General features: G+C 46.6%; 1 protein-coding gene across 1 annotated transcript in view; it reads right to left on the bottom strand.

Annotated features, from left to right (window-relative positions):
• LOC120056238 (probable G-protein coupled receptor 158) overlaps positions 1-12310 on the bottom strand; it is an 80773-nt gene extending 68463 nt beyond the window's left edge. Inside the window, exons 1-2 of the mRNA XM_039004488.1 lie at positions 11472-12310; positions 6612-6717 (exon numbers count right to left, since the gene is read on the bottom strand). Of these exons, the coding sequence (XP_038860416.1) occupies positions 6612-6717; positions 11472-12310 (945 nt within the window). The remainder of the gene's footprint in view (positions 1-6611; positions 6718-11471) is intronic.
• Positions 12311-13361: the final 1051 nt, after the last annotated feature.

Here is a 13361-nt window from a genome sequence, read left to right as displayed (position 1 = left end):
GCGCTCCCGAGGGAGTATGATGGAGCGGCATCGGGATGTCAGGGGTTCTTGTTACAATTAGAACTGTACCTGGCAACCGTGAGACCCACTCCCTCGGGAGCGGAGAGGGTGAGTGTCCTCATCTCCTGCCTAACGGGTCGTGCTCTGGAGTGGGCAAATGCTGTCTGGAATGGCCCAGATTCGGCGAAGGAGCACTACCCCGAATTTTCCCGCCGTTTTTGTGCGGTGTTCGACCATCCACCTGAGGGCCGAGCGGCGGGAGAGCGACTGGTTCATCTCAGGCAGGAGAAGAGGAGCGCCCAGGATTACGCGTTGGAGTTTCGGACCTTGGCCGCGGGGTCTGGGTGGAACGACAGGGCCCTTATAGATCACTACAGATGTAGTCTCCGGGAGGATGTCCGCAGGGAGCTAGCGTGCCGGGATGAAGCTCTCTCCCTGGATGAGCTTATGGATATGTCCATCCGGCTGGACAATCTGCTGGCTTCCCGCGGCCGATCGGAGAGGGTCCTGTGCGTTCCACCACCCAGCACCCCTGCACCCATTCCCATGGAGTTGGGAGGGGCCGTGCCGAGGGGTACCGGAGGAGGAGGCTCCCCCTGCACCAGCTGTGGTCGGAGAGGACACACGGCCGATCGGTGCTGGGGGGGTCCATCTGGGGGTCGAGATGGCAGGCGGAACATTTCTCGGTCACCTCAGGTGAGTAAGCACCAGACTCACCCAGAACCCCCTGTTAGTCATATGTTTGTCTTAATTTTTTTTCTTAATTTTTTTCCCTCTTCCCAGCATAAGGCACTAGTCGATTCAGGTGCAGCTGGGAACTTTATGGATCGCGGACTCGCCATCAAGCTGGGTGTTCCGCTTGTGCCGATAGATTCTCCTTTTCCCGTGCACTCCCTAGATAGCCGGCCATTAGGGTCAGGTTTGGTCCGGGAGGCCACGGTTCCACTGGACATGGTGACGCAGGGGGATCATAAGGAACGTATAAGTTTTTACATTATAGATTCGCCTGCGTTTCCAGTGGTACTGGGGATTCCCTGGCTGGCTAGTCACAATCCTACTATTTCGTGGAAACAGGGGGTTCTCCAGGGGTGGTCAGAGGAGTGTTCTGGAAGGTGTTTGGGAGTTTCCATCGGTGCCACGTCGGTGGAGAGTCCAGACCAGGTGTCCACAGTTCGCATTCCCCCCGAGTATGCCGATTTGGTAATCGCTTTTAGTAAAAAGAAAGCGACTAAATTACCACCTTATCGACCGGGTAGGGATTGTGCGATAGATCTCCAGGTGGACGCTGCGCTTCCCAAGAGTCACGTGTACCCTTTGTCCCAAGAGGAGACGGTGGCTATGGAGACATATGTCACTGAGTCTCTGGGACAGGGGTACATTCGGTCATCCATCTCACCCGTCTCCTCGAGTTTCTTTTTTGTGAAGAAAAAGGAGGGAGGTTTGCGTCCGTGTATTGATTATAGAGGTCTAAATGCCATCACAGTGGGGTTTAGTTACCCACTACCTCTAATTGTTACGGCAATGGAATCATTTCACGGAGCGCAGTTCTTCACAAAACTGGATCTCAGGAGCGCGTACAGTCTGGTGCGTATTCGGAAGGGAGACGAGTGGAAAACCGCATTTAGTACCACATCGGGCCATTATGAGTACTGCGTCATGCCATATGGGTTAAAGAATGCTCCCGCCGTTTTCCAATCCTTTGTAGACGATATTCTCAGGGACCTGCACGGGCAGGGAGTGGTTGTTTATATCGATGACATTCTGATCTACTCAGCCACTCACGCCGCGCATGTGTCTCTAGTACGCAAAGTGCTTGGTAGACTGCTGGAGCATGACCTATATGTTAAGGCTGAGAAGTGTGTGTTCTCCAAACGAGCCGTCTCCTTTCTGGGTTATCGCATTTCCACCTCGGGGGTGGTGATGGAGAATGAACGCATTAAGGCCGTGCGTAATTGGCCGACTCCGACCACGGTAAAAGAGGTGCAGCGGTTTTTGGGTTTTGCCAACTACTACCGGAGGTTTATCCGGGGTTTTGGCCAGATAGCAGCTCCCATTACCTCACTGCTGAAGGGGGGTCCGGTGCGTTTGCAGTGGTCAGCAAAAGCGAACGGAGCTTTCAACAGGTTGAAGGCGCTGTTCACGGATGCGCCCGTGTTGGCGCATCCAGATCCCTCTCTAGCATTCATAGTGGAGGTGGACGCGTCCGAGGCTGGGGTGGGTGCCGTGCTATCACAGCGCTTGGGTACGCCACCAAAACTCCACCCCTGCGCTTTTTTCTCTAAAAAGCTCAGCCCAGCGGAGCGTAACTATGATGTGGGGGACCGGGAGTTGTTAGCGGTGGTCAGTGCTCTGAAGGTGTGGAGACACTGGCTTGAGGGGGCTAAGCACCCTTTTCTCATCTGGACCGACCACCAGAATCTGAAGTATATTCGGGCAGCTAGGAGACTGAACCCACGTCAGGCAAGGTGGGCCATGTACTTCACCCGATTCCAGTTTACTCTATCGTACAGACCGGGCTCCCAAAACATAAAGGCGGATGCACTGTCCCGTTGTTTCAACACGGAGGATCGGCCCACCGAACCTACCCACATCCTTCCCGCCTCAAGGCTTATAGCACCAGTGGTGTGGGAGGTGGACTCGGACATCGAGCGGGCATTAAGGGCGGAACCCGCTCCTCCTCAGTGTCCGGCGGGGCGGAAGTACGTGCCGCTTGGTGTTCGGGACAAATTGATTCGGTGGGCTCACGTCCTACCCTCCTCGGGTCACCCTGGGGTGAGGAGGACAGTGGGGAGCCTTCGGGGGAGGTATTGGTGGCCTACTTTGGCTAAGGACGTTGGGTTTTATGTCTCTTCCTGTTCGGTATGCGCTCAGAGTAAGGCTCCTAGGCACCTTCCTAGAGGGAAGTTACAACCCCTCCCCGTTCCACCAGCGGCCTTGGTCACATCTATCCGTAGATTTCCTGACCGACCTTCCCCCGTCTCAAGGGAATACTACGGTGCTGGTGATTGTGGATCGGTTTTCTAAGTCCTGTCGTCTCCTCCCGTTGCCCGGTATCCCTACAGCCCTACAGACTGCGGAGGCATTATTTACCCACGTCTTCCGGCACTACGGGGTGCCGGAGGACATCGTTTCTGATCGGGGTCCCCAGTTCACGTCCAGAGTATGGAGGGCGTTTATGGAGCGTTTGGGGGTCTCGGTCAGCCTTACCTCCGGTTATCACCCTCAGAGTAATGGGCAGGTGGAGAGAGTGAACCAGGAGGTGGGTAGGTTTCTGCGGTCGTATTGCCAGGACCGGCCAGGGGAGTGGGCGAGATACATCCCTTGGGCCGAAATGGCCCAGAACTCTCTACGCCACTCCTCTACTAACACGTCCCCCTTTCAGTGTGTATTGGGGTACCAGCCGGTCCTGGCACCATGGCATCCGAGCCAGACCGAGGCTCCTGCGGTGGAGGAATGGGTGCAGCGCTCCAAGGAGACATGGAGGGCCGTCCAGGAATCACTTCAACAAGCTAGTGGACGGCAGAAGAGGAGTGCTGACCGCCACCGCAGTGAGGCCCCCGTGTTTGTACCGGGGGACAGGGTCTGGCTCTCGACCCGAAACCTGCCCCTCCGCTTGCCCTGCCGGAAGCTGGGTCCGCAGTGTGTAGGGCCCTTCAAAGTCCTGAGGAGAATAAACGAGGTGTGTTATCGATTACAACTCCCTTCCTATTATCGTATTAACCCCTCGTTTCATGTGTCTCTCCTCAGGCCGGTGGTAGCTGGTCCCCTGCAGGACGGTGAGGTACCGGAGGTCCCTCCTCCCCCTCTCGACATCGAGGGGTCCCCGGCGTACAGGATAAGAGCCATTCTGGACTCAAGACGCCGGGTGAGGGGCCTGCAGTACCTCGTGGACTGGGAGGGGTACGGTCCGGAGGAGAGGTGCTGGGTACCGGTGGGGGACATTCTGGATCCATCGATGTTGAGGGATTTCCATCGCCTCCATCCGGATCGCCCTGCGCCTCGCCCTCCGGGTCGTCCTCGAGGCCGGTGTCGGCGCGCTGCGGGAGCCGCGCGTCAGGGGGGGGGTACTGTAACGACTCCCACCGAAGGTGGCTCCCCTTCCTGTTCGGGTGGCGCTCGGCGGTCGTCGTCACCGGCCTACTAGCTGCTACTGACTTTTCCTCCCCCTCCCTTTTTGTTGAGTAGGTGCACCTGTTTGTGGTTAGGGTGATTTGTGGGGCTTTATTACCCAGCAGCCCGGCCTGCTGGGTGTGCGGGATTGTTGTGTGTACACTCTGTACATTCTTGTTGTGTCTGGGTATCGTGTTGGTTGGTATTTTCCGTGGTTCTCACTCGGTTTGGGGTGAAGCATTTGTTTTTTGAGTAGCGTCGTGTTTGCACCCGTGTGGGTAATTAAATTTTGAACGCTACTCTGAACTCTCTGTCTCCTGCGTTTGACTCCTGTTCATCCACTACACCTCGGGCATTACACCCACTTACCTAACCCTGCTATGCATGGTGTCCCCAAGATAAATTAAATTATACATTTTTCTAATTGTGTATTGCCATCACCTCTGTTGAATAATACACATATATATATATATATACAGTTGAAGTCAGAAGATAATATAAACTAAGGTTGGAGTCATTAAAACTCGTTTTTCAGAGTGCCTGATTTCCAACTGGGTTAACCGCTCACTTGTTGGTCTTGGTGTAGTTGATGCATGATTTAATACATTTTGTTAAGTCGGGCAGATATTGTATTTGAACGATGGCCTTATCCATCTCCATCTTGAACCAGGCAGGCGCTGCCTCATTGTCCGTCTTTGACGGGGAAGTAATTGAGGGTTTAGGAAGGTCTGTCTTTTTAGGAGGAATCTTGTTTTGGAGCTGGTAAGCGATAGCGTTATGTCTACTTGCTTTTTTAGTAGGTTAACAGCATAAATGTGGTCGAAAAATGAAATTCTATATGAATTTCTCAGAGCGCTACGCACAACGCGTCCTCTCAGTGTGCCGCCATTTTCCCCCTGTAACTGTAATTCTTACCCTAGCCCTAATTGTAACCCTAACCCTAAACCTAACCCCTAACGCAGAACCCAAACCAGCTGCGCGCGTGCTCCATCGTGCGCTATCGTGCATAAATGTATTTTGCCCCCCCCCCCCCCCACACCAAAAGCGATCACGACACGCAGGTTAAAATATCAAAACAAACTCTGAACCAATGACATTAATTTGGGGACAGGTCGAAAAGCATTAAACATGTATGGCAATTTAGCTAGTTAGCTTGCACTTGCTAGCTAACGTTAATTTGTCCTATTTAGCTAGCTTGCTGTTGCTAGCTAATTTGTCCTGGGATATAAACATTGAGTTGTTATTTTACCTGAAATGCACAAGGTCTTCTACTCCGACAATCAATCCACACATAAAACGGCCAACCAAATCGTTTCTAGTCATCTCTCCTCCTTCCAGGCTTTTTCATCTTTGAACTTATATGGTGATCGCATCTAAACTTTCATAGTATTACTACACAACCGGCAACAAAGTTCATCTTTCAATCACCCACGTGGGTATAACCAATGAGGAGATGGGTACCTGCTTCTATAAACCAATGAGGAGATGGGAGAGGCAGGACTTTCAGCGCGATCTGCATCAGAAATAGGAATGACTTCTATTTTAGCCCTTGGCATCGCAGACGCTCGTTGGCGCGCGCGAGCAGTGTGGGTGCAATAATTGAATAACATGGATTTCTACATTTATTTTGCGACGCGCGCGCGCGCGACGTGACCGGTCTGGTCAGCATGTAAGCCTAAAAAAGCAATTTTCCTTGTGGGGACTGCCGAAATGACCACACATCCAAATATTCCTTGTTTTACTATCCTTGTGAGGACTTCTGGTCGCTACAAGGATAGTAAAACCAAACCACACACACACACCCCTACTTCACACACACAGCATCAACAACTTGGAAGACGGATGGTTCTGTCGATATAGCCTGCACTCTGAGTGTGATAAAACATGATGTCTCTCCGGTGCCAGTCTTAGTACACTAGTAAAAACCTCCTCATTTCACTTCGAGAGTGTTTTACAATGTATTAAGCCGTGAACAATACACGCCCACAAGCAAAGGCTTATATGCAGCATCCTTCCTGCATATTCAATGCAAATATTGTTACAGAGCTCTGTTAATCTTGCTATTCTTTACATAACAACAAAGATAAACCTACACAAAAATAAACCTGCACTGCTGCTCACAAGAGTGAATTTACTGTCTACATGGAGACAAACAACATTTCAACCATAAACTTGCCTTCATTGATTTCCCCAGTAGCAGTAGAGATATAGGATGTGTATTTGTTATCTTGACAAGTACCCAGAATTTTTATATGCATTACCAATTATATTCAGAGGGACATACAGTACATTGTTGGCAAAGAAGCAATGTACTGCATTCTTACTAAGGTCTTTATGTACTGTATGATTTTTTGTTAGCAAAACATTTGTGGAAGCGCCACTAGATTTAGTACTGGGATTAACAATAACAACCATGTTTTTACCAAGAGGGGTAACTATGGATGGATGGATGGATGGATGGGTGGATGAATGGATGGAAAGTTGAATGGAAGTAGACTCACTTCCATGCTGGTCACGTTACATCGGTGAGTTCCAGCAAACCAGCCACTGCTGGAGCACTGGTCAATGTCCACATCCTGTAGGTTGACATCCACTCGAACCACACCCCTGTAAGAGGAGAGAAAGAGACACAGAGAGAGAGAGGGGGAGAGAGAGAGAGAGAGAGAGAGAGAGGGGGGGTGCATAGAGGTTAGAGAGAGCAGTTAGCTTACACTCAGACGTCTCTTTTAGCGTAAGATAGAGAAAGAAAGGCAAATGTGCAATCCATTGTGACCTCATCTATAACAGGGTCTCTACTTTGGTCCAATGTCTACAGGTGAACTATTGAGGGAAATAAACTATTCAAGGCAAAAACTGGTATGAGCATTGAATGCCAGAGTATTTTGTCCAATTTAACATCAACTGCAACAAAAAAACTGTATCCTGTGTATCTGGTTTATATGTTATGTCAAATAAAAATCTTTATTTAAATGTTCCCTAATGAGAGATATAGCCAAGCTTAAATAGCCCAATTGAATTATGTCGACTCCAGCTCTGAGCATCATGTTTACTGTAACCAAAACATAAATATATTTGAGGCTTACAGTAAATCAATAGACTGATGGTGCGCTTGATGTTGTTTACCTCTGGGAGACAATATTGCGCACACGCTCTCTATCTACTGGCACATGATTAATTAGGCTACTGCATTGGCTTGCATCCAAAGCATCTTCACATATCCACAGTTTGCATTTGGACAACTGGATAGATGGACTGCTGGATGCATATTGAGTCAGCTATAGTTAAATCAGGCTAGCTATTGTTCAGGGCCCGTATACATAAAAAGTCTGAGAGTAGGAGTGCTGATCTAGGATCAGATTAGACTTCTAGACTACAATAAATATGATTATATGGACGGGGAGGGGGCGGGGCTAGCTCCCAGCCTGCCATCAGGTGTTCTCTTTCATGTAGTTTAAGATGATCAAATGGGCCCCAGGTGGGTCGCTCTCTTTATTCAGTCTCTGTCTGTTAGTCTCTTTCGCTTTCCTTTTCTCTCTTTTTCTTAACTTTTTTTTTCAGTCTACCACTAATCCCCCTGATCTCTGTATTTCTGTGTCTGGCAATCTTGCCACTCTTTATTACAAAATCAAACATGATCTCCCAATTCACCCAGTCTGTCTGTCTGCCCCTCTATCTCCATCTCTCTTTCTCCCTCTCTTATAATGCCCAGGCCTCAGGGGTCATTCTCAAGAGGAGCCTGACAACCATTCGCTCCATCTGTCTGGTGGGAACTGGAACAAACACCCATGAAGAAAAAAGGCTGAGGCTCATGCCATCTTTCCCCAGGCGCAGGAATAAGACGCGAAAGAAAGAACATGTAACTGTGATAGAGGAAGTGTGGATAAGCAGAATAATCTGTGTGCATGTGGGAGGGAGTGAGGGAGAGAAGGAAGGTGAGAAAAAATGTGTGTGAGAATGTGAGGATTCATGGGGTAACCACCAAGCAGGAGGGATTTTCTTTTTAAGTCACTCTGCTAGAAACAAAACCATACAGCCATACATAACCAGTGGTGGAAAAAGTACCCAGTTGTCATACTTGAGTAAAATCACAGATACCCTACCATAATAGAAAATGACCAGATAAAAGTGAAAGTCACCCAGTAAATACTACTTGAGTAAAAGTCTAAAAGTATTTGCTTTTAAATATACTTAAGCTAAAATGTACTTAAGTATCCAACGTAAAAGTAAAAGTGTTAATCATTTCAAATTCCTTATATTAAGCAAACCAGGCAGCATTATTTTCTTGTTTTTTAAATGTATGGATAGCCAGGGAGGGGCACACTCAGACATCATTTACAAACATAGCATTTGTGTTTAATGAGTCTGCCAGATCAGTTGCAGTAGGGATGATTTTCTGTGTATGTGAACTGGACAATTTTCCTGTCCTGCTAAGCATTCAAAATGTAAGTATTTTTGGGTGTCAAGGAAATTGGATGGAGTAGAAAGTACATAATTTTATATAGGAATGTATTGGAGTAAAAGTCAAAGTTGTCAAAATATAAATAGTAAAGATACCCCCAAAAATGAATTAAGTAGTACTTAACCATATTTGGTAACACTTAGCAAGCCTAACAATGACCGTATAGCCAGTCTAATCCAAACAAACCAAACAAAATGAGATCTAAATGAACCTGTATCCAGCTGGGAGGAAAGAGAGGAGACGCCTCTGAGGACATGGACCAATACCTCAAGCTCAAAGCCAATGTTCTCATTCTGCATATCCTTCAAAAAAGCACACTGGAATCATTTACATTTTGATTAGGTTTACAAAAAAACATGATCCGTCTTGGTTTCTTTTATCCTTGGGGTGGATAGATTGCTTTGGATGTACATCTAAAGAGTTGGCCCACAAACTCTCAGAAAAAGGAAGAGAGACGAGACAGTGCAGTGGGATTCTCTTTGATCTCGACACGTTGGGGTTGTAGTTGTAAAACCGAATCCACAGGCCTGTTCTTAAAGTCATGCTCCTGCTGCTAATCACTAGACAACTATGCCACATCCATTTGTGGGAATGTCAATTGAGTTTTAATGTGCCCTCAGGACATTCTGAAATTTTGAACAGTAACCAGCTCTTTAAAAACCAGTAGAAGCAGTTACTTTCGCAGCTAATTAAAGGTCATCTCGCCGATGGCTTAATACCAATGTCCTCATAAAATGGCTGTCACGTTTTAATACCAATGTCCTCATAAAATGGCTGTCACGTTGTGTTCGTGGCCATAAGAAGAGGACTGAACTTTAGAAAACAAGTACATTGGACTTGAAATCCGAAAAGTCTTAAAAGCAGCTCCAAGGTCGATAATGCCTCCTCTATGGTTGAGCTCGAGTTGATAGATATGATTTTTGGCTAAGCAGCAACCGCAGGGGTCTTTGTCTGGCTGCTAATGTATCAAATTTGTAGTGGAGACATGTCAACAATGGTCCAATGCCAAATAATACCTTTCTACACATAGGCCTTTGTTTATCCCCTTCCAGATCTGAATTGTCTGGATCGGTGTGAGCAAGCATCATGACAGTTCTTACCTTATTGCAGAGACCTATCAAAACCTTTTTAATCTGTGAAGAGGTTTCAACAAGGGACTAGAGCAAGGGTGGGCAACCCTGGTCATGGAATCCCTGGGAGGCCAGGTAGGTGAAATTTTGCCAATCACTGATATTAATAAATCAGCTTAGTTGGTGCTGTAAATTAGTAGAGTCAGTTGTGGTGCTTGGTTAGAACTAGGCTAAACTTTTGCTGTACCTGCAGCACTCCATACCAGAGCCCCTTGCTTAATGATATGGGCTTGGTAATTGTTTGGGATCGGCTCAGGCAACCGCTTTGAGATCATCTTGCATTTATGCTAAAGAAATGCACAAAACGGACTAACTTACATACAGATGTACTATCTTAATTTGATCACTCTGCTGTCGCAGATCATTTTCCTTCACGACTGGATATGCAAACTTGTAGTGTATTCAACGTTTAAAAAGACTTCTAAAGTTTATAATTTCCACTTAGAAATATCAAACTAACTAAAAATATATCACCCCTATAAAAATGTCCATTAGTTATAATACACATAATAATTCACATGTCCTGTTGCTGAAAGATTATTTTCCTGCTGTGAGAAACGGTTCAAATTAAGATCTGTAGTCCTGCCTAAACAAATCAGGCTCAGTCATAAACTAACATGCTGGAATTATTATGTGGACACAGCAGCATTGAAATTTAAGTGGGAGTGAAGTGGACTTGAAATTCAAAGTGGTTTCAGATTGCCATTGTACTGCATGTCTTTTATAATTTATTCATGACTAAATTTATTTTTGCACACACTTGGACTGGAGCCTTGAAATATGACGTGCTTTGTGTTTCCTAATTAACTAACCTACACTTTCAAACACCTATCGCACAAAAACATACAACAAAGCCAGGTCTTTCGAACCATGCAAGCTATGATAGCAAAGTAAAACTAATTAGGCCTACTGTTTCAGTTGTATGTTTTTTTACAGCAAACACAAAAAGGAAGTGTAGTCTTCCAGTGTGATTACAAAAAAAACATGAGCTGTTTTTGACAGACAGCAGTGTTCATAGACAGAATCTCAAAGACATGTGTTATACTATCAAGCCATCTGTTCCTTCCACTGGGGCTGATTTCTGGATTGCACAAGCATCAGCCAAGCAGGAAAACAACTATAGACTACTCAAACGTCCCACAATGTCTATCCTATCCTCAGTTTAATGTATTGCCCTCTTGCTGTGCATATCACTGGATGGGACAAATCATTTATTCATAGTTATTCACTGAGTAAGTTTTATTTCATATTCACTGGACCTATTCTTTGTAAAGTGGAGGGAATACAGATGGGTTATGTTTGGGTTGGCTTTCTCAATTATAAGCTACTGAAGATTCGACTACCACAGCAGGACCAAATGCTGTTTTCAATAATGGCTAGCTCTGTGCAAACTATCCACAAGCATCAGAATAGAGGATAGGTCTACAGTTACTATCATAATAAGATGCTCTAGGTAAACTTTAAAACGTTGTTGTGGGTGTAACGGATGTGAAATGGCGGCGAGGGGACGGACTCAAGTTATACTGTTACATGGGGAAGCAGCTTTATCCTACTGTTTGTGTTGAAATGATTTATTAGGGCCCCTTTCCATGCACCTGTTTCAAAGCGCGGGCAGCGCGAGGTCAGTTCAGCAACGCTGTCTACTCAGGGCCAGAAAAACTATATTTAGGCCTACCTACCATTTTTTCAATCAATAAACAATAGAGGCGGCACATTTTAACCGAATGTGTTACTTTCAAACAAACAGTCACGAGTGACAGCCTTAGCCTCACCTGAACTCGGGTGCGGAATTTGTCTTCAACCCATAGAACCCAGCAGACAAGGTGAGTAACCAGTGTGGTACGAAATTCCCATGCTCGCATTCCAGGTAAGGTGCAGACCACTTGATTTGACTTTTGTCCAGAATGTAGCTATTTTGAGTGGCTGTGGCGTCTCTGCCTGACGCCCTTCTCTGACTGTGCATTTTCTTTCGGTCCCTGAACTCGTTAAACCACTCAGAATCCGGGCTCCTGCTCTTGAGACTATGGTGAGCAGAGTTGGAAAGGTCCTGGAGGACCACTTCCCTGTCAGTTCTTGTCGCTTGAAGGAAAACGCGAGGACCCGGTGTTGGAGCATCATTATGGAATGTAACCACTGCCTTGTGAATTTTGGGGTCGCCTTCAAGAATACTTCGAACCAGCGCGTGGTACCAGTGAATATCCCTCCGAAGGCTGTACTCTCGCGACCTGTTGGCTTGTAAAATCATGTTCAGGAAATTGGTCGCGTGCGCTATAGTGTCCAGCACGCTATGGAGAGAATAGTGAGAGGCCACATTGGTTCCACCGCGGAGGCTACTCAACTCATACCTCCGAGAACAGTTGACTTGTTCAAGAGCCGAAGAGTCTCCAGTGTGCAGGAAAGCTGTCACCACTCTAGGCAGGTCCTCTTCGATTTTGTGCGCCACCACGGTGCGCTCCGTGGCGGATCCTGGGTAATAAGTTGGATGGTGCAGCGATTCCTTGTTGATATTTTGAGTGCTGTAAATAGAAGGATTCTTTCCTCGTATTTCTGCGTCTTTGTCGTTATCCGACCATTCTACATACCCATAATTGGATCCGAAAACAAATCCCATTTGCAAAAGCATTTGAATAAGGAAAAAACACATACTTTGACTTCTTTTACCGACACAGTGAAGAATCCGTTTGCTCTCTGTTGAAAACCGAAACGAACCCCTTTCGAGCAACGACTAAATGTGTACGCTAATGTTAAACTACTATGCGATTACTTCGTATCATCCCTATTTTATAACATAAGGTGCCATTTAAAGATAGCCTTCTACCAAAACCTCTAGGCTACTTGCTACTTGTCCATGATAAAGAGATGCTCGACTTTACTTGCTTCACCAACCGCCGTTCACGCTTTGCAACCGAGTGTCAGGCAGATGTTTTCACAGTCAACCAATCCTCTTACTGCACAGACATTTTTAGTTGGACGTGACGCCTTCCCAACTCCAAGCAGCTAATTATAAACAGCTATGTTATTGCAGCGGGTAGCTCCGGGAGTCGCTTTTACACAGAGCCATGGGCGAGGTAAAACACAAGCCGCCTATTTCAATCCTCCTAGAGCAGGCAGGAGAATTAGAGTGAAAACAGAGGAAATACTGGAGGCTCGAGCAAATTGCTTTCATAGTCCCATCCCTTCCAATATCGCATAGGGCACCTGAAGTGTCGTAGACACACGCGTGTGGCTGCTATTGCTGCCAATCCTCTTTGTGAAGTGGTATAATATGGGTGGAGCGAGCTGCAGGAGCTGTTCGGTGCTGAAAGTAGCCTGTCAGTATGGGAAAGGACGTTGACCGATTTATGCATGACAAGTAAAGTGAATTGTGCAGGATTTTAATTGGGATTTTGTAGGTGATTAAATAGTGCCTATTATTTTTGTATTTTCCTTGATAACTGTCCAGTCATCTCCCACAGTGATATCTTTATTTCATCATTACTAAAATGCATGTCAGGTGAATGACAAAAGTGGCACCACAGGTTCAAAAGTGGTGTGGCAAAATTTGTATGTGTCTTTTCTGGGGCCTGAATTTTCCTGATCTCATGACCTAGTCAGGTAAAACTCTGGCTCCTATTTGTAGGCAATTATAAAATATGATCATTATAGATAGCTTCCTTTTTCAT

The sequence above is a fragment of the Salvelinus namaycush genome, chromosome 11 (genome assembly GCF_016432855.1).
Source record: "Salvelinus namaycush isolate Seneca chromosome 11, SaNama_1.0, whole genome shotgun sequence".
Lineage (NCBI taxonomy): Eukaryota > Metazoa > Chordata > Actinopteri > Salmoniformes > Salmonidae > Salvelinus > Salvelinus namaycush.
The sequence above is the reverse complement of the archived record's forward strand: the minus strand, read 5'-3'. Positions and strand labels throughout refer to the sequence as shown.